At 41.9% G+C, this 22,050-nt stretch overlaps 2 protein-coding genes across 2 annotated transcripts in view; one reads left to right on the top strand and one right to left on the bottom strand.

Annotated features, from left to right (window-relative positions):
* Window positions 1-21,855, bottom strand: part of CHAT (choline O-acetyltransferase) — a 35,454-nt gene extending 13,599 nt beyond the window's left edge. The window contains 8 exon segments of the mRNA XM_084525357.1: window positions 1,327-1,496; window positions 8,026-8,203; window positions 9,202-9,382; window positions 12,128-12,181; window positions 13,627-13,745; window positions 15,927-16,118; window positions 18,991-19,135; window positions 21,765-21,855. Coding sequence (XP_084381483.1) covers window positions 1,327-1,496; window positions 8,026-8,203; window positions 9,202-9,382; window positions 12,128-12,181; window positions 13,627-13,745; window positions 15,927-16,118; window positions 18,991-19,053 — 957 coding nt within the window. The 5' untranslated portion in view covers window positions 19,054-19,135; window positions 21,765-21,855.
* The window catches only part of LRIT1 (leucine rich repeat, Ig-like and transmembrane domains 1), a gene marked incomplete at its 5' end in the record, with an annotated part of 117,615 nt that overhangs the window by 17,787 nt on the left and 77,778 nt on the right, over window positions 1-22,050 (top strand). The gene's annotated exons all lie outside the window — the stretch shown is intronic.

A 22,050-nucleotide genomic window follows, 5' to 3' on the forward strand; every position in this document is an offset into this window, starting at 1 on the left:
TCACACTCAGCTCACTCTGTAAATTTGTCCTCATGTGCACATCCTGCCTCCTTGGTCTCCAGTAGTTTCCATGAGGCTTTCAGAGTGTGTGTGTGATGCAGAAAGTTTACCTGGATGTTTCCTGATGCCTTACTGCAAAGCTGAAGAAGGGTATGGAGGGAAAGAGCAAGTCTTTCTGTGGAAACGGCTATCTATGAAATCTCTATTTGCATGAAAGAAAATGGGATCTTTTTCCCCCGAACAATTTCTCTTCACCTTTGAACTACTTCTGGCCTGCATACATCGCACCAGGTGCAGCGCTCCTGCACACTATGCAAATGTATTTGTTTCCCACTATGTTCTGACAGTAAATGAAAATAAGGGCTTGTTTATTCTCATCTTCTTGAAACATCTTAACTAGTGGCCCTGCAAATAACAGAGGAGTCTAACCGCAGACAAATGGGTCTTAAAGACAAATATTTCATTCTTTAAAAACACAGCACTGGAGTCTGCTAACGATGTCATTTGCAGTGGCATAAATCAGGAATGACTACTGAAATAGATTTGCGCTAGGATAAATCAGTGCAAATGAAATTTGTTTAGTGGTCTCTCTTTTCATGTTGCCGTTCTTAGATATGGCAAAAACAACCAGCATTGCGCAATCAGTGGATCAGTCAAGGTTTTTTCAATTTTTCATGAGGTGTCAACAGTGTTGACAGTTGGAGATTAATACATTGCTTCACCCTGAGTCTATTGCAAACTGAAAATAACAATGTGACACTTTCAAATATGACAATCAAAGCTTGATTGGGAAAGAGGCTTGAGAAATCAACACTTCCAGGAAAGCCTTGGCAAGAATGTTATTAAATGAACATGCAGTCTGTTAAGTGGAACTTAATACTAACTTAAACACAGACTAAATTACAAACAGTAGCATTTCTAGGATGTAGGGAAAATGTGTAAGAAGAGAAATCAGGGAAAGCTATTGTGCTTTTCTGTTTTGTTTTGGACTGTTTGTCCAGCATTTTTTTTCCACTTGATTGATTATAATAAATGTGTACTGCTTTTTATTAGAAGTCTGCCTATCTGTATGTCTGTCTATCTCCCTGCCTCCTCATGCGCAAACACCAACCTCGTGGGAGGTGAAAGTGTCCCTGTGTTGAAGACCCCCAGCCAGTGAGGCAGTAGGTCTGCTTTCCCTGCCCCACAGGGAGCACCAGCCCTGCCTGGTGGATGCAGACACCACCTCCCTCTCTCTCCCATGTGCTTCTAAGTGGTCCCTACCACAAGCACAACTGAAGTTCTTTGCCACGTGCAAGTAATATCATAGTACTGTAAGGTTTTTACCTGCATAGGTTTGTCATACCAGCGATTGGCCCCGTTTTTATGGTAGCCTCCCCCATGTAGCAGTTGCAATGCCATGTTTGTATCACTGAGTTCCACCCCGCTCGGGCTGTCCAGGCACACCAGGCATATGCATCGTTCAATCATATCAAGAGAGTCACGGTTAGTGGAGTCTGGAGATAAAAGAGTGAAACGTTCACATCTTCTTACCTGTAGTGCAAGACTGGCTGGGGAACCTGCTACCTTGGACAGCATTAAAGATCTCACTCTCACTCTGCCATGAGCTGCTGTCTGCAGAGCTCTCAACAGCAGAATATCCTTGGTGCAAAGAGTCATTACCCCAAGGCATTCATTCATGTGTTAACTTTGTTGTGATTCAATATGATTCCGTAATGTCCACTTTCTGGCATTAATTTCCTGAAGTACTAATACAACCAAATAGATTGATTTTGCTCTTATAGCAAGCGCTGGTTATTTATTTTATATGTAACAGTTACAGAGAGGACAGGTGGAAAATGGAGAATATCAGAGCTCATGCTATTGCTGCAATGCTGTGGTATTCTGCTGTGGAGCAGTAGGACCTATGCTGCTTTTTGCTGTTCTCACATTAAAACCCTTTTCTGGACAAGAAACAGCAGGGCCCGTGTTGGTTTTGTGTTGTTCTTGCATCAAAACTTTTAACTCTTTTATCACTGATCATTTATTGTTGCAATGCAAATAACCCCTGGACAGGGTGAACTGCCTGTATCACATGGATAAGGTTGTGACACCATCAGTTGCCACCTTCCACTTCCCCACTATCATTTGTGTGTTTCTGAATATAACGTGCTTTTTCTGGCTGCTTCTGAGTAAAATGTAAAGGTAAATGTTTGCTGTGCTTCTGAGGGCCAGCTTGAGGCACAGGAATTATTTAATTCTGAGGACTTAATACAGCTCATAATTGAAAGGATAGAAGTGTGGAGCCTATAACAAAGACTTGTTTTCTTCAAAAGCATGTAACATCATTAATTGCTGTTAAATGGTTGTTAACAAGATCAAAGGATAAAGGACTTTTAAACATTGAGTTAAAGTTCCTTCTGCTCTTTACGGATCAGCTTTCATCTGTTGTTTTTTGCCAGATTTCATGAAAATGTTTGCTTGAAAATGTTTTTAACTAAAGATATGAATTCAGATTGATCAAAATTTCTTGCAAGTCTGTTCTAAGTTCAGCAAATCTGTGCTCAGTTCAGGAGATGCATTTGAAATATGGAGCAATCTCAAAATGTACATGTTTCTTAGTTTTGCAAATATGAAAAGTAGTTTGATCCTCTAAAAGAAAAGCATTTTTCAATGTTTTAAAAAAAAAAAAAAGTCCTTTTAGAAATGAGTAACGTAGGTTAGTGAGGAGCTAGAAAGCAACACGTGCTTGATATGCAGGGTCATTCTCCAGACTCAGTACAGAAAAAAGTGCAAATATGCAATAATTGTCAAAGGCGACGAGAAGGAAAGGCAGGTGATAGGGAAGGAAGGGCAGGCTGGGAAGGAAGCAGGGAGTTGTAGCCTCTTGCGGGTTATGGAAAGGTGATGTCTCTTGCTGTTTGTTGTTGGCTCCTGCAAGGGAGCACTGGCAGCCAGGGACCCTGAGGGACAGAGGTGGCCAGCCTGGCTTCCTGCAGGCTGTGTGGAACATGGTGGGGCACACAGTACCTCGTCTGCTCCTGCCCACGGAAGCAGAGTCCTAGGGAAGGCACCTGGTGTTCCTGCCACCTCCTAGAATGACTTGAGCCAGGAACCTGTAATTGATTTCCTGGTTCCTGTGAGCACATAGGCTGAAGTTTCTGCACCAGATGCCAGTGACCTGTGCTTCCCTGCAACATGTGAAACACTGGTGGCCCTGTTAGTTGTCTTCTAAGGCATTCAGAAGCTTTATAAAGGATAAGTGTCCCTATCCTCTCGGCCATAAAGTTCTTTTAGTACATGACACTTGTTCGTCTGAGAGTAATGGTGGTATTTATTCCATAGATGCTCTGGGCTCACAAACACAAAGGCTGAAAAGGGCTGTGTGAATGAATGTAGCCCTGTATACACAAGCTGCTGGTATTTGTGGACAGGCATCTTCAAGGAAAAACTGGATAGTGATTTACAAAGTGCTCACAGTTTGCACAGTGCCCTGCTTTATTTTATCTGATGGGTTTATAGATATTGTATTGTGTCTGCTGCCCTCACATCACTGACAGATATAAAGCCCTTTTGCTGACATATGGCTTCAGGGTAGCTTGATTGCAGGTATTACAGTGAATAAAATTAAGATTTGCCAGAAACAGGAAAGCAGTTGAAAGATGTCCTTACAGACAAACCAGGCATGTTCAGAGAGCTGATCAAACACTCACAAAATTATCATATCAAGCAATGGGATGCACAGGATCTCAAGAACCATGACTAGATATGGGAAATAAATCTTTCAGAAAGAGCTGAAACAGAGAAGCACTAGAAAAAGCCTAAACCCCTGCAAGAAGTGGTTTTTTTTTTTTTTTTTTTTTTTTCTTCTAATGCACATGAATACATTAATACATTGACTTGGCCAGTCAACTTCTGCTTTGTTGAGGTTCTGGGGTTTTACTTTAAAAAGGAAAAAAATGCAAAAAAAGTCTGGAATTGAATTCAGATACGGTAGGCATGAGACAGCAGCAGCCCCTATACTCAGGAGAGTGGGTTAATTATGCAGCCTGAATACAGTTAAAATACTGACTGTATTTATAAATCAAAGATGTCTGTGTTTATCACCATTCCTTTAAAATTTCCTCACTTAGAAGACCTTCCCTCTACTTGTTGTCTATGCAAGCATATGTCTCCTTTGTAAGCTCTACAGGCTGCTGTTTGTCCTTTCCTTCCTGAACCATCCTCTTTTCTGGCCCAGTACGGAGCAGTTGTGGAGTGATTCCTTCCACCTCACACTGCTTCACCAGTGGCTTTTCTATCCCTGTTAGTTACTGTTGTAAGAACAACAGGAGTTGGATTCAGTGATCCTTGAGGGACCCTTCCAACTCAGGATATTCTATGACTCTAACATTTCATCACTGATAAGGAAGAAAAACGGTCTGTTGAGTCTTGTAAACATATGTAACAGCAAAGCGTTGTTGTATTTAGAGGAGCTGTACTAATGCAAGTGGCCTAGGATGGGACCCCTGCTTAGATCCTTTTGCTAGTGCAGAGTCTGTTTTTTTCAGCTGCGTAACTAAGTTGATTTGCTTCATCATTAAAATGAATATTTTGGCAAATGCCAAGTAATCCAGAAACACCACTGAGACGGTTCTATTAGTTTTTGCTGATTTTTTCCCTTTTTTTCTTTAAGATGACATGGGATTGCAAACATTATTTAGCTGCAGGTGTCAAGGTGTATTCACTGTTTTATCCAAAGGTGCAGCCTGAAAATAAATGATTAGGTGTTTATCTTGGTTTTCATTAAAATACAGGAATCTTTCTCTTCCCTGCTTTAAAAAAAAAGATGGAGAGAAAAAAAGCCTGAAGATGAAACTGGTACCGTATTATAGGCTTAGACAGTGAAAAGCAAATAACAATATTTTTTGAAATCTCATTTTGTTTTGCTTTCTGCACACTGAGATTGCCTCAGAGAATTACTGTCTACATAGACAACTTTCCAGCTCTAAGTAAGAGCTAAGAAAGTAACATGGATTAACAAGATGGTGACAAACCACTACTCTTGTTGGCATTGGATCTACTGTGCCAAGTTCACTGAGTCACAAAATTGAGTTTAGTGACTGCAAATCTGGTATTGTTTATAACCACTAGTAATTTTGTTGTCTTGTTAGAAGTACACTGTAATCAAAGAATGAGTTATTTGATGTGAGTAGAAAGCAATAAGAACAGATGAAATGATAGGTGTGAAATGGAAACAGTATGCTTGGCATATATGCAATAGGAAAGTGCTTATTGTCTGTTAACCCAGGCTTAACATGTGCAGAAAGTGGAAATTAGAAGTCAAATGAGGCCTGGACACAAGAACAAAAAAGAGCAGACAGAAAATGAAGGAAAAGCGTTTATGATCTAAAGAAAGCAAATATTTTTTTAATGCTGGTTTCTAGTGTCCTGACTATAGGTTTGTTGAAGCTGGTGATGTTTCAATGAAATACTTCAATGGAATTCATTCTTCAGTGATGATTACTTTTTAATCAACCCAAATAGTACTTAGTTATTCAGTATTATGTGTCTATTGAATAGAATGTGAACCCATTTTCAGTGAGACAATCCCCAACTTTTTTGCTTTAAATGACCACAACTGACTGAAAACAGTCTGTTCTCCTGTAAAAATGCATGAAACGAATTTCTCCTGTGAACCTATGATTTATTTTAGGCTATGTAATGGATTATGAAGAAATTGAACACTGACTTTAGTTCCAAATTAATTTACCCTACTGATGATGTGTAGGCACTCATGATCTCAGAGAAGCTATGACCCTGACAAAATTTTGTGTGGGTAGAAAGGAGATTCAGAAGAAAATACATCTGCTTTTTTTCCTTCATATAATTAACAATAGCCTTATACCGAAAGAGTGAAATATTGATCCAAATGGGAGAAGAAAATAAAGGAGGTAATTTTGAGTTTTGATGCCAGCTCTTCAAAATTATGAGCGTCATCTTTGAGGGCAGAAGATGAACTTAGCACGTGTAGATAGAGAGGATGGCTTTTACTTGGTTAACACCTTTGTGCATCATCGGGGTCTGGACTCTGCTAGTATGGAGCTAAGAACAGGAAAACACTCACAAGTCTGAAGTTGCATGTAGAGTGGCAGGGGCAGAATGATGTCCACACATGTTCCAGCAATTCAAGGAGTAAGGTGTGCCAGCCCCCACTGGGGCCGGCAGTTTTGAAGGTTTCCCTTCTAGCCTTGCCTAACATCCTATTTGCTTGGCTCCTCTTTGATGCTGAAGTAACCTCCCCATCCAGAGAAGTTTCTTTCAGGTTTGTTAGACCTTCTAATTCTGCTGATTATTTGAGAAGCACAAGCAAAACTTTTGCTGAGCAGGGGGACAAAGAAGTGGAGCTCCTGAGAGTGAGAGCTCTACCAGCAGGAGGTTTGACAACCAAAGCAGCTAAACAGACAGAGCCTGGCTATGCAGCATTAATGGACTTAAAAGCAAATGAGAATCTTAGAGAGTCAAATTAGAGCCAAGCATTTCAGAGAAATAGTATCCAGTGTCAATCCAGAGAGGTAACATTCTTCAACACAAGTGGATTTTAGCCGTAATGTCATGCCTTGCAGCTCTGAATATCTAATTTTCCCTGTTCACGGAATGAATCTCATTGCTTTAACAGAGGTAAGCTAGAAGGTGCCTCCGAGTCACCTGTCTTAAAAGGCACTTTCTGAGCATCCTTAATCGTGAGAGTACACACACCAGAATTCATCAGCACCAGCACTCACTAGTACAGGAGTGTCATACCCTGCAAATTGCACCAGGTTGGGATCTTGTTATTTTAACAGGGGGAAAAAATCGTATTTCCTCTGTTAACTTTCTTTATCTGTTAACTTTCTTTAAGCTACTGTGTTACAACCTGACTGACTGAGCGTGAGGAGAACACAGTGGGATAGATGCTCTGTAGTTCTAACATGCAGATTTTAGGAAAGCCAGAGAATCTTCTGGTTTATGCATTCTGGTATCATTCATCAGTTAAAAGTTTAATAACCTCTCATTGTTTATAGACTATGTAGCCTTGCAGAAGAATTACTATTGTCTTTGTTATCTATTGTTAATCTGTAATATCAGTCAGGAGCAGGTGTATATAGTAACATATATAACGCCCTAATAAGCACAGAGAACTTTGAATAGGAAAAGGGAGTATCTTCCTTGGGATGCTAAAAAAGTTTTGAGACTATAGGCAGCTCTCGTATATTCCATGGCGTTGGTAAAACGGCAAACTTTTCTGTGGCATTACTGAGTTGGGAATAAAGAGTTGAGTTAACATTTTTTCACAGGGGAAAAATGAATACCTAAGTCATCTAAAAGGATAAAAATAGGGTATTTACATCATTTAGCTTCAAGGTGAAATATCTAAGGTGTGAAGCAATAGAGATGACTGATTCCACCCTTTATTTTCATCTGTTTCAAAGTCAGGCCTCCAAAGTCCAGCTAAATGCTGTCTGTTGTTGGAAGAGAGAGGTAACTATCCCCAAATTATAATTGGTGTCACCTTTCTTAGATACGTAAGATTTGGGTGAATCAGTCTTTGTAGTTTCTCTTTTTTCTCCATTGACTAGAGAGAGTACACAGCTAGATTAAATAGATGCTTAACGTTTACATGCCTTTGTTAGATGAGATGAAAAACATCTAATAGTTGCCAAAAGCTGAGGGTACATCACTCCTATTGGTACATAATGGATATGAAGAAAGAGACAAATCACAAAATCTGATGTAATGCAATTTATGTGATGAAAAGCAGAAAATGGAACGAGAGGTATTTACATGGTGTAACACTTAAACATACACAGCCACAAGGTCAAATCATATCTGCTGTTTCCTTTGTAACGTACATCTGAATGATTACAGGCATTGAGTTTCCTCCTGCCAAAAAAAATCAGCAGTGAGGTTGCACATTCAGTCCTATATTTGCTGTAAGGTTCACTCCCAGCAAAGAAAGGCAATGATGGTGAGGAGGAAGAGGAGCAAGAAGATGAAGAAGAGAAAGCTGGGATTGCTGCTGCTAACCTTTCATAAGGATCGTCCTGGCCTCTGCCCACTCTGTTCTTCCATCTGTTGTCAGCAGGCCAATTGGAGGCAACATTTCCTCTTCATTCTCTGCCATTTTGGCTATCTTTCGTAACTGAGTGAAAAGATCTCCCTCACTGAGGCGACGGAAATTAATGACAACATCCAAAACAAAAAACTGGAAAAAAAAAAAAAAAAGACAGAATTCAGAAGAACAGTCACAGATGTGTTGGGCCATTACTGGTATAACACTTTGACTTCGCCTGGGTAGATGTTCTCAAGGTGCTGAGGTCCTGCCTGGAGAGCTGGGCCTGTGGACCACGGAGAGCAAAACCACTGGGGACTGGCCCAGGGCTCACCTCTGCTGGGTTTTTACAGCAGTGGCTATATGGTACTTGCATGGTACGTTGGACTCAAATAAAACAAACATATGTTATTTGAATAAGCGTAAAAACACAAGAGAAGATAAAAACACAAAGTATGTAAATACTTTCTGTGGTATTATTTGTTTAAAAATGGCTTACAGAACCCAGAGAACTTCCTATTGAGGTGAAGAACAGGACTTCCTGGAAAAGGTACTTGCTGGGATCTAATCCTTCGTTCAATGGAGGCCTGTGGGTACACTACAGCTGCAGTGCTACACAAGCTGGGTGATGAGGTCTTCTGCCCAGCCAATGTACTCTGCTGCTTGAGGGGACTTGCTGGTTGGGCCAGACTCACTCTAATGCTTCAGTATTTCTGCCTGCATCTGTGCTGACTTCTGCAGGTATAACTTAGTCCCCCTTACATGGGAAGGTGGTATATATGTCATGCATTGTGTGCCAATCCTTGACTGTCAAGAGAAGAGTATTTCCAGCAAATGCACTCTAATAAGATTTTTTTTCCTCTGTGGTTTCTCCTCTGTTTAATAACCATTTTTGTTTGAATAAGAAGGCAAATGAATTCTGCCACATTCCTCTTTTCTGCATCACTGTACTTAGAGCATAATGTGGGCTAAGGACAAAAATGCTGCAGAAGCATCTTTAGGAAATATTGACAGCAAATCCTCGGTAAGCAGCGAGCTCATACGTAGCACGCTAATTGTGTTTCTGAACAGTGATTTGATTAGGCTCTTCTTGAGTAAATTTAAACAAACTAAGAAATATAGAAAGGTATAAAAAAAGAACACCCATTTACCTGATTGTTACAAGCAACAATGATGTGCTCTGGTTCTGGCATTACACTGCTTTTCTGGGCCACAAGGGTATCTTTGGTATGTCCTGGAAGACGATAGGAAGAAAAGAGTCCATAGTATTGCTTCATACAGAGAGGATGACCAGACAGCTGTCCACGAGCAAAATCAACAGGTAAAGCATGGCTGGAGAGAGAGAAGAAGAAAAACAAAGCCAGAGAAAAAGAGGGGAGAGAGGGGGGAGAGAGAGAGAGAGAAAGAAAGGAAAAGAAATCTAATCTGTCCTTTGTTCTGTTACAATTAGATCAGGTATAACACAAATTGAATAATAAAACGAGATTACGGTATAAGGGAAATAGATGAATTCCCATAACAAAGTTAAATACATCATTCCTGGCAGCCTCATGCATATTCATTAAGCAATTTCATTATCATCTAGTGGAAAAAGAAAAAATAGCAGGTCACGAGCAGTTTTGCAATGTGTTTGGGAAGCCTGCCTAGAAGGGACCCCAGAAACTTGCCCGGACAGAAGCCAGCAGCAGCAGAAGGGCTGAAAAAGATGTAGCAGCTTGAAAAAAAGTAGTGATGGAATTCAGTGCAAATGACAGCAGCCCTGTTCTGTACCGAGTAGTTAGAGCGACATGTGAGAAGGCCTCCACTCTGGATGCAAGGGCCGTGCCTGATGAACAGGAATGGCTGGAGCAACACAGAAGTCATTTCTGTTTTTCAGAAAGCCTTGCTTATCCTTACTTAGATCTATGGGGAAGTAAATACTGAAAACCCATTCCCCTTTAATTGGAAGGCACATGGAAACAACACTTCTTAAAAGGCTTCTTTAGTGGCAAGAAAAAAAAGTTATTGCAATTATGATTATGGACTGTAAAATATCCCACTGACACTGCAGCAGGAAATAATGGGATTGTCACTTAGGAGAGGCTGCAGAGACTGCAAGAGGATCTTATTGATGGTTTTAATTGAGGTTTTCCCTCAGCAAAAAAGGACAAAGCTTCAAGCCTGCCTGAAAGGGACCAGGGCAAAGCAGCACACAAGGAGGGTTACTCTCAAGCAGCTGGCACAGGGTAGCATTTTATGCTAGTTTAGCTTGTTTAACTTCTTTAGGACTGCAAAAATTCTAAACCAGGGATATGCACTTCAGTTCCTGGTTGTTGAAGTCTCGGTAGTCCTTATTTCCTTGTAGAGTTGCTTCACTTTTTTTTTTTTTTGTTCCTCATCAGCAAAATAGGATTATCAGTGTTCCCCTTCTCTCCTTTTGTATAATGCAGAAATCCTCTTGTATTTAACATGTTATTTAGCACACAAGTGTTAAAAAGTCTTAGAGAGCATCTATGGTAATCAAAAATAGTGGATTAGCATGGTAGATTTAGATAAAGCAGTCTGTAGTTGCAGCAGTTAGGAAGGGAATTATAAACTTTGACTGATGGGACCAAAAATCTTATACCAATTTAGTAGATGTCTAAGATCTTGTGACTGTCTTACATTAGCAAGTTTGGCATGCTCTGAAATATTGATTCCTGGCAATTGTATGGAGTAACTGCACAGTTAAAACTAAACACTTGGGTTTGGGCTGGGATGTGCGCATCTGTGTGTGAGATGACCCTGGAGAAGCTAGCAGCAGACTTGCTGGTGGAAGTCCTTGGCAGCAACAAGGAACTGAAGATGGTACAATTAGAGTGTCCTCATAATTATACAGGAGGGCTGATAAACAAACAGCAATCATAATACGAGGGTGCTCTACTGAGGACTTAAATGATTATTGACCTAAGGCAAGCAAATCTGATCACGGGAGTCTTTGGTTCTAGAGTAGTAAGGCCAAAATAATAATTTAAGTTATCCTTTGGTTGAGTAATGCGGTTTCTTAGCTCATCTCAGATGCTGTTATATAAAGATGCAATGAACTGCATTAGTATTCAACAGTACTTCATAGCACATCAGTCCTGGTCTATGACATATCTTGCACAAAAGTACTTCTTAAAAAAGTACTACTTCTATACTTTCTGAGTAGCTGTCAGACTTTGGAAGTGAAAAAACAGACCTTTTTCCTTTTTTTGGGGTTTTTTTAATCTGATTCATAAAAGATAGGGACTATGTTGTTTAAATATGGATTTTGCTTTCCACATCCAAATAAGCATTGGTTACAGCATATCACACAGGTCTGTTGTATTTCCAGCCAGGAAAACGATCCCTTCTCCTCTATGGTGTGGTGTCTGCTGTGCTTGGTTCGCCGCTATTTCTGTTCTTCAGGGAGCAGTGACTTTAGCAGTAAAGTTGGAACACACTGGGTGAGGCTAGGTGGTGCTTTGTAAAATGCTGTCATGAGCTGCCTCATGACTTAAAAAAGAATGGATTCCCTTCCTGAGTTTATATACAGAAAGTAACAATGGAATATGCAACCTGTTTGTTTTCATTACCCACTGAATCAGACTGTTTGTGGTAAGGCTTCCTTCTTCTGGTGGGATGTGTTATTTTTCTTTTGGTGGGGGTGCAGAGGGCTGATGTTCTACATGGAAGGTGCAGTACCCGGTGGGTATGGCACTGTGGCAGGTGGCTGGTACCCAGGTAGGGGTGCGGGCTGCGTTTCTGCACTGCTGCTCTTTCGGTCTGGGGAGCACGGCCCTCCTGGCATGCTTTCAGTAGCTCTGTTAGGAAGATTGTGTGTGTCCTTTGGGTTGCACTGCACAAGCGCAAGTGATGACTGCCAGGCATCAAAAAGCATCCTTCCCCAAGCCATTAGACTGCAGTAATAAAGCGGAAAGCACATAAAAAATTGCTGAAGCAGCCGTGCTGGATCTCCAGCCCTTCCGAATGTTGGAGAGGTGTGACACAGCCTCACTTTGGGCATGTTACAGCACCCTTGAATCAGAAGCCCTATAGAGCAGGGCTCCACAGCAACTCTCCTTCCAAGTTACTTACGTGTCTAGTAAAGCTTTATAGTCTTGCACGCCCGAAATAAGATTGGCAGCAAACCTGCAAGTAACAGACAGAAGTGACGTCAGTCTTTTGTCATTCAGCAATGCTGGACTGCTTCCGAGAGAGAGGAGAGCCTGAATGATTGATGACACAGCAAAAGGAGAGAAAGTCTTCTGGGTTGGCAAGAAGAGTCCCCTGCCTACACCCAAATCCTAAATTAATTCATGTCAAGAGAAATATGCAATCCCAGAGACGGACCCTTCAAATGGTTAAACTGCTAGAGTAGGAAGCCTGAAAGCATTTATTTAGAGAACGGGAGCAGAGGCTGAATATTTAATAGAACCCTTACCATGGGTTTCAATATCAATACTCATAAGCTGTCCAATTTATTAGAGTACTTCCTGTCCTAAGCAGATATTCTTTCTGCAGGGCTGCAGACAGGTGTACTATTTCCTGACACTGCCCATTTACATTGTGTCTGAATGGGAGGCTCTGAGAGAAATATTTCCATGTTTAAGCATGTGCATTAGCAAATGCAAAGCTGAGGTTTTTAGAAAGCTGTGCACACAATAAATTCAGGCAGTAATGAATGGAAGCATTTATAGTTATGTTTAAAGTAAAGTAAAGAGACACACTGGCTGTCTATGCAAAATGTTAAAATAACATATCAGCTTTGAGGTTCTGGCTGGTTTATAACAGCATAAATTTATATGCAGTTAATTCTTCCAGTAATGAGCAGCTAGAGAGTGCTAAAAGCAAAGAGGAAAATTGCATTATATGAAAGTAGATTTTATCTAGTTTACTGTTTAAAAGGAGAAAATGTTTTGGCAAAAGCTGAAAAATGGAATCCTGTTTTAGGGGTGTCTGGAGAGGTATATTCTGTGCTTGGCGACTCCTCTACCTTTCCACTTCTGAAATTACTGTAATTGCCCATAACAGTTCAAGGGAGAAAGGTGAGTTCAGGAGCTGGGAAAGATGGACCTGAAGGAAGCCATGTTCCTCAGGAGGAATGATCTCTGAATTCCTGTTCTTAGATCTCCTGTATTTCTAGTGTCCTTTTGAACACCTGGAAAGGACAATTTAATGCCAATATGGCCTTCCGGTTTGCAGGGTGAGTAGGTGTCATAATGATGGCATGTTACAGATTATATTCCTTTAAACAGCATGTCAGAAATTAGTATTTCCTTTTCGCATCAAAAAATGGTTAATTTGAATTATACAATATAACACTTTGCATATATTCCTTAAAAACAAAAAAGAAACAAACAAAAACAACAACAAAAAAAACAACAGATAAATGCTATGACATTTTTTCATGCAATAAATGCAACAGTAATGACACTTATTTCTGAATTGCTCTATGAGTAACCTCAGTTCTTCTAGGAAATCGTTTAATGGTTACAGCCCTTATTTTTCAATGAAAGTTGATTGTCTCTTTGCAAAAGCAGTATATTTAAAATATCCTTTCATTTAGTGAAAGATACAAACTCTAAGTATAGTACCTCAGCTGGTCATTTACATCCTTGAAATACTGACGAGCAAAAATAATTGCTGGGCTGGAATTGACTGGGAGAGGCAGCCGGTTGTTGAGGTACATGTCATCCAACCAGTAGTTAAACACCTGAGGGAGGGAAGGGGACAAAACATGGTCTTAGAGCTAGGAGTGACACCCAGAACAGCATTCGGAGTGGGGGGTGCTTGGTGCCCCCGGTGTCAGGCATGGGCTCTGATTAATGGAGCCACTGAGCATTTTCAGTCTGGGCTCTGTGACCTCAGCTCAGCTGAAATCAGCCGCAATTCCATAATCCCATTTTCAATCAATGGCAATTTACAGCATGTTCCATTAAAAAGCAAACAAGCCCTGTATTGTGGTGGTTTTGGTATTCTGTTGTTTGCTTCCCTCTACGAGAAAAAGATCTCTGAGTACAACATTCTAGCTGCTGACTCCTGCATAGTGACTGGGATATATTGGAGAGGCAGACAGAATTTTGTTTAGCAATGGCTTTCCTCAAGGGGCTACAAATATTTGTCAACAATGCCAAGATGCTCTGTTGTTAGCCGTCAGATACCATCCTGAAAAAGGCAGAGTGAGATAAGAATTTTCTGAGCCTAATGGCTTGGTACAGGAGATACTGGCACGTGAATAGGGCCCCTGGAGAATTCCCTCTGTGTCCACTGACACAAATGCAAATCACCAGTGCTTGACCCAGACAGTCTATATTTCTAACCATTTTTATTAAAAACGCAGAGGTATGGTAATGGTATTCTTCATGTCTGAGTAAGGCTTAAAGAATTGTTATTTGGAAAATGGAGGACTTCCTAAAATGATGAAATTGTCTGTCTGAGTTTAGTGGGCATGCTTTGCGTATAGGAACTATATACAACAATGAAATTATGCAAAAATAATTATGAATGCATGCATCAGTAGAAAAAGCTTTCCTCTGAGATATTTCATTGCTGTTAGAACAGATGCATCCCCCACAGTCTCTGGAGTCTTCAGGAGAACAGAGCAGAGCTGTACCCTGTCAAGTAAAATTCCCGGTAAAAACAAACAAACAAACAAACATTTTTGATTTAAGGATCAGGTTTTTGTTTTTAATAACCAGTATTTAAAGCTGAGATATTTCAGAAAATGCTTATATGTCCTTCCTTTGAAGGTTTTATGCTCTAAGTGGTTAAATGAAGAGTTTCCTCTTGGCATTAACAATGCCATTTAAGAAATGGTTAATGTAGCCACCAAAACCATGAAGTTCTATGATCTGAATAACAAAAGCAGATTGGGCGGTATTTAGTGGAGTCCTCAGACTGTGGCAACAAGTAGAAGAGAAACTAAGCACTGCTTTTAAAATAAAAGCACTGCCCTCACTGTAGCTTTTTTTTCTGACTATAGAAAGAGAAACAGAGTATTCTAGTGGATCACATAACTGACCAGTTAAGGAATAATAACACTTCACTGACATCAGTAGCAAGCCTACAGGATGTCACTAAGTCCATGAAACCACTTAGTGGCTCTTTCCCTCGCTGGGCTGGAAGGACTTCAATAAAATCAGTGTTTCTATTTTCCAGTTGCCATATTCTTACATGGCGAACGCAGGCAGGATGAGCTGTGACTTTGTGGAAGTTTGAAATCTATTTATTCTATAGCTTATTTAATTTTCCAGTCTTGGAAAGGAGAAACCTAAACAAAAAAGGCTGAGGTTTCATTATTGCCTGTGTGCTATATATATGTATGTGTGTGTATATTCTACCAAGAAGGTACTTCGGAGTCACTACATTAGTACACCATGACAATGAATTTCAAACAGCAGTCTTATTTGAAAGAGGAATTCCTATCCCTAAGTATTCCGTTCCAGAATAATTTGACAGCAACAGAGCTTTGGCTAGATGGGTGTACAGCATACTTCTTATAGCCCTATCAGATTTCGTTTTTCATTTGATTAAAAAATCTAATTGAGTCTAATTGTCATTGAAGAGAAAAGCTGAAACTACATCCCAAAAGGATGTAACATAGTGCGTCCTATAGGTAGCACTTACACCTGGGTCCTGAAATGAATGAATTCCCTCATTTATCTCAACAAACTGTTGACCTGAAAATGTAACAATGACGTGGATTTTAACACTGTTTGCAAATTCTAGCCTAATATGTCTGAAATATTCATTCCCTTTGGTAGAACCTGACGTGATCCCTGTTTTGCAGAGACCTGTTGAAAGAAAGCAACGCTCACATATAGAACATTGCAGATAGTTTGTAAACGAGCATCTTCCAATACAGCAATTATATTTCTAATCTGTATTTTCTTACCCAGTTAGTTGTCTTTTCCCTTCTTTCCTCAAGGATTTGCTGTAATGATTCCCCCAGGCCTCCTGCAATCCCAAACTGTTCCACAATGACCTTGGTCTTTCTAAATTGCTCTTCTGGCACCAGGTGTTTCATGCACTGTAGGTACATGTTTAAGGTCTGTTGCAGTGGTGGAACGGGAAGTTTTGGCACAACCTGATCATAAATAAAAACAGATTAGTAAGCAACTCAGCTTGTTCCCAAAATGTCAGGTTTTGTTGTTGTTAGATAGGCAGGGTGGATGTTGGTACGCTGTTGGGTTGGCCCCAGCTGGCAGAAAAACACCACACAGTTGCTTGCTCACTTCCCCAATCAGGGGAAGTGAAAAGAAAAGTGGAAAAAAAAAAGTGAGGAAAGAGAGGAAAAAAAAGTGATGTGAAGGCAATCACTCACTGCCTTCCACAAACAGACATGCCCGGCCAGTCTCCAAGCAATAGCTACCCAGCCCAAAACTGCTAAGCATGACAGTACATGGGATATCCCTTTGGTCAGTCTGGGTCAGCTGTCCCGGCAGTGTCCCTCCCAGCTCCTTGTGCACCTTGATGCTGTGCAAGTACTGCTCAGCAACAGCCAAAACAGCAACATGTTATCAGCAGTTTATCAGTCAGAAATCCAAAACACAGTGCCCTATGGGTTGCAGTGGAAAAAAGTAACTCCATCCCAGGCAGACCTGGTACAGCAGCATTTTGTAGCAGTAGTAGTAGCAGTATTTGGTTTGTAGTAGTAGTATATGGACTGGACACTGATTTTGAGATCTGTAAGTGCAGGCCAGTGTATATCAGAATGGTTCTGTGGGCTGAAACCAGTGCTTGCCTAGCCCAGCAGTCTCTGCTAGGTGTCAGTAACAGATGCTTTGGGAAACGGAGAGGAACCAGGGGAGGCCCAGCCTACATGTATAGGCTCTTGCACTACCCCACAAGCAGTGGGTTAGAACAAATTGGAGACTTTGGTTAGGGCTGTTGCATTTAACAGCTGTGATAGTCCTGTTGCATCCCTTTTTGAATCCATTTATTCTGTTTTAGCAGTTGAGATGACTGATCACTGCAAATGTAATTGTGAGACTTCAGTGGAGTTTCATTAGGTCATAAAGTGCCTGGATTTTAGGCCATAGTATGCAGCTGTACGAAATCCTGAAGTGGTGCTGCCTCTTTAGTAGCTCTATTTTTAGGCCAATGAATTTTTGAAATGGATATGCCAAGAAACAAGTGGGAAAGAAAAAAAAAAAGAATATAAGAATATTACAAAAAAAAAAGAATATTCCATAGTAAAAATTCTAGAAATCCTAGGACAAACAAACAAATTGGCATGACACAAGCATATATTCTGAACTAGACTCAGGAAAATCTTCAAATACATTCGAACATAATAAAATAATTCATTATGAGAAGGTACTTCATTAGTAAAGAACGTACTTAGCTTGTGATCAGTAAAACCCTAAGTTAATATTTGATAACATGATTGGTTATAAAATTGCAGAAATAGAAAATGTGCTGGTCTGCCTTTTTGTTAGCACTGACTACATACAAGAAGACCATAATGAGAATCCTCAACACATCTGAGTTTCACCCTACCAAAACTCTGTTGTCAGTCAGCCTGAAACACTTACAGAAAATGTGATAAAAAACATGTCTGTTGATACCTGCTTTATCCATATTCTGTTTGCTAAAGGAAACCAATAGGATCTGGGAAGAAAACAAGCTCATGCTGTCCAGACAATTGACCTTCCTTTTTTTTTTTTTTTTTTTTTTTTTTTTTTAAATGTAAAATTAAGCAAGTAAAGTGTAATTAGTCATTTAAAAGCCAGAGGAATTATGGAGGCACTGGGAAAATCAGGCAATGAAGTAATCCATGAAGGACTGGGAAATTGCAAAAGGGTGGTCTGATGCTCTAAGCACAGATCCTCGTGGAGGTAGACATGTCTCCCAGTTGAGAAACAATAGTGAGTGTGGACCATAAGTTTTTGGAGAGTCTGTTCCTTTTATTAGATTTTTGCCTGTCTCCTTAAACAGGTGAAGTTCAGCTTTTTTCACTTGCACTTGATGTAACAGACATTCATTTTCAGAAGATTGTACAACCACAGCATGATTTCGTTCAGAAGAGATGCCTGGCAGTCACCTAGTCCCACCTGCTGCTCAGAGCAAGGCTAGCTGCAAACTCCTTTGCCAGTGCATGCAAGGAGGGAGCAGGATGGAGGAAGGGCTCTGAACAGACAGCAGAGAGTGGGTGTCCTCTGAGCTTAAACCCCTGCACTGCCTTGTCACAGCCACAGGAAAGTCAGTGCTGCGCTGCATTTCCCTATCTAGAAACTAAAGATGACAGATGCTTATACACAGTGTCATTGGATTACCCATTACTAATGGAGATGCAAATCCAGTTTAGCCTATAATACACCCTGGATCTCAGAAATAAAAGAATGGTAATTCTTCAGTTTCAAGCTGTATTTAGTCTGGAATCTGTTCTGTCACTGATTTCGTTGCTAGAGAAAAGAAATGTGCCAAATTTCTTTTTGATACGTAAGTTTGGCCTGTCCTTTCTGGATAAGGTTATTGTACATTTTCATGAGTCTGCTTGAGGGAAAAAGCTTTAAACACAAAGGGATTTAAATGACTAATGATAGGCATAAACATCCGGCATCTTTTAAACCCACTTGCAAATGAATCATATGTGATAGTTTGATAGTTTTGTACTGTTAAGAAATAATTATATGCCATCTCTGCCCATGTAGTAGTGCATCTGTTTGTTGTATTGCAATATTTCACTTGCTAGAATTCTTCATGGGATGTTGGGAAGAGGACTGTATGTGGATATGGGAAGCACTAATATTAGTTCCTGAGTATAAACTGCTGCAGGTTAAGTAGTGTTCCATGAAATAAAGAAAACTACTTTAGAACAGAGCTTGGTTTACAATCATTAAAGTAATTAACCTTAATTTACAGCATTGGTCTTACTGTCAGCTATTAAAAGTAATCCATCTTGAACCTGATTTTTCTTTTTTTTTCTTTTTCTTTTCCTGGAAACAGTCACTTACCGTCTCATCTTTACTGGACGAATCTTTCTCCTTCTTCTGCATGTTTTTTTCTAGGACAGGCATTCCTGCATTTCTTTTGATATTTTTTGTAGAGGACAGAAATTGAAATCACTTGGGGGCACTTACAGAGCCTCACGCCTCAGTTCTGGAAATAGAAAAGATTTAAAGTCCAGTCAGTACCCATTATTTATAATCAAAATGTTCATGGGAAGTATTCCCTGCACAAGCATGCACAGAAGCTTCAGAATGCAAAACTGAAGAGAAATAGAAGTACAAGATTCAAAGCTAGCTGATCTGAGCCCTGTGGAGATTGCTCTGACAGTCTGTTTGTCCCATTTCGCTATAAATTTATTTCTCTAAAACTATCTGATGCACATAAACAGTCCCTTCTCAGCAAGCATTATTTTCTCACTCTAATCTACTTTGCAATGCATTGTGCCATGATCTGCACACTTTGTATTACTGTTAGACATTAGCTGGAGGAGAGAGGTGGCTGTTCTATGAATGTACTTGTGTCAGGACAGGTAGCCATAAGGTTGCAGTTAACTATGTACGGATTTTATATGCCCTCCTTTACCATTTTATCTGAAAGCACTGCAGTCTTTAAATGTATTGATCCACTGACACAGTAAGGTGCTGTCACCTTCGTGTTAGAGATGTGGAAGCAGCAGAAAGCAACTCAACGGAGATGTGCCTTTCCCCCCTGCAGGCTGGAAGCTCACAGGGTGTGGGTGCTTCAGGGCATAGCTTCTGGGCTGCAGAAGGGCTGGGAAAGGTGGCATACACTGTGTAGGAGTCACTTGGACCTGCAGCCTTTCCAAATAGCATCTACTTATCCAGGAGATGGCTTATCCTGACACAAGTCACAGAAGTCATCTGTGACAGAGCAAATACTTTTGTGCGTGTCTCTCTGGTATTGTGCTTATCTTGATTTCCAACTCTAAAGATGCCTCTTACTCATTTTCTGTACAAGAATAGGCAAGACATATTTCTTTTCATATAATAGTGCCCACGCCGAGCCCTTGTCCTTCAGTTACGGTGGTACAGTTAAAACAGCAGTAGTTCTGTGTGTGCAGACAGGTCTTGACAGATCACAGGAGTTTCTTTTTAATTACTTTGTACTGTGGGTAAGCAAAATGTAAAAGAGCATCTGTTGACTAAATAGAAAAAGTCATATTTTCTTTCTGAAACCCTTGGGACTACAAATTAAGGGCACATGAATTACTTCTACAACAGCTTTTAAAAACATTTTGAATAAAAAGTTCAATGGATGAAAGTGAAATGAAGAGTTTTGGCTAGAGATGGGCAGGGGGGACTTTGTGTTATTCCTCTCCTGAGGAACTGGCTTGGTGATTGCAGTCTTGTTCAATTTGTACACTGTCACTGACACCCTGAGTAGATCCTGTCCTCTCCCTGTCCTGCACTGCCAGTGGGGTTGTGTGCTGTGAAGTAGGTTGTGTAAGGTTGAGAGATGTCCCTGGGGCACTGCAATGAGCCACACGGCAAACTCATGTTGATCTGTCATCTGCTCAGGATTTCAACCCAGGTGAGAGATGATTTCCCTTGCCGAAAGGCCACATTAACCCGCTGCACTGTTCCACTCCCTCTTGTGTGCTACACAAGTCTCATCACATAGCAGCGCACTCTACTCCTAGCAACCCAGGTTCAAAGCTCTGCAAATAACAGGCACGTCCTGCAGCTCTTGGGTGGCTTTCTCACTTGTAGATGTGCTGGCCTCAGCTCCCCGCCAGCATTCAAATATCGAGCAGCCATTTTGTCTTCAGAGACCCTGTTTTCCCCTAGAGGAAAACCTTGCTTGCTGTTCTCCTTACTGGGACTTCTGTTCTTTCTTTGCTGAGGTTGTTTGTCAAACTGCAGTAAATAACCACACAAACTCCAGGTCCGTACTAGCTCTGTGTCCGTGGGAAGTAGTGCTAATAACAGACTCACATATTTGTGAAATGAGTGTGATAAGGAGTTTGGTGGTGATAGAGTGAACTGTACTCTCCTCTGTGGTACGGATGAACTGAGGCTTTGTCTCTGGTTTGGCAGCTGCCAGCTTAGCATCACACCCAATCCGATATTTGCTTAATATTGAACAAGGCAAACTGACACAAGAGAAAAGCCTGCAGAAATTCAAGATGACTTCAAAGTTGCTCACTGGGATGGTTGTGAGGTGCATTGTCAAAGTTATTAAGCAAAAGAAAAAAATAATCCTAGCTGTTTTTATTTACAGCTAGCTGAGCTGGCAGGCCAGGGTGAGCGGCTTAGCGGGACGGCTGCGAGTCACGGCAGGCTGGGGAGCCGGTGGCTTTGCCTGCAGCTCCCAGCAGCGGCTCAAATCCGCAACAAAAGGCACTGATCTCCCGGGCAGCTGACAGCAGCAGGACAGTGCTGTGAGCACTGTGCTGACATACACCGAGTTCTCCGTGCAGTCGAACCCGGAGGCAGCCTGCCGCACCTCGCACCGCGGCGTTGCGCGACCCCCTGTGCCGGTGCTTGCCCCGGGCGGTGTCAGGGAGCCCCGCTCGAAGTTCCCGGGCTCCAGCGCTTGAAGTTCAGGGGCGCACAGGCGGGGTCGGGCCCCGCTGCTGCCGCCAGGAACCCCCGCGGCTCGCAGCCGCCACGGGACCGCGGGGAGCGTTCCCGGCACGGCAGCCCTGGGCACCGCCGCCCCTTCCCTCGCCGTGCCCCCGGGGAGGGCACCGAGCCCCCGCGGTACCCCCGTCCCCCCGCCCGGCTCTGGCCGTCGGGGCCGCGCCGCCCGCCCCTACCTGCTGCTGCTGCTCGGGGCGCTCCGCGGCGGCTCCAGCCGGGGTACCGCCACTGCCACCTCCTCGGCGGCCGGGGCCCCTCTGGGCGAGGGCGAGCAGAGCGCGGCGTGTCCCCGCCGCCGCCTGGCTCCTCCCCGCCCCCGGCACCGCCCGGCCCGGCCCGGCCCGGCCCTGCCCTGCCCGCCCCTCCCTTTGCGCGCAACAGGCTCGCCGCCGCGCCCCAAGCACCGTCGAGGGCAGCCGAGAAGCTCCCCGGAGGCGGCAGGGGGAGCTTCGGGGGCCCGCA

Source organism: Aythya ferina (genome assembly GCF_964211825.1).
Source record: "Aythya ferina genome assembly, chromosome: 7".
Taxonomy (NCBI): Eukaryota; Metazoa; Chordata; class Aves; order Anseriformes; family Anatidae; genus Aythya; species Aythya ferina.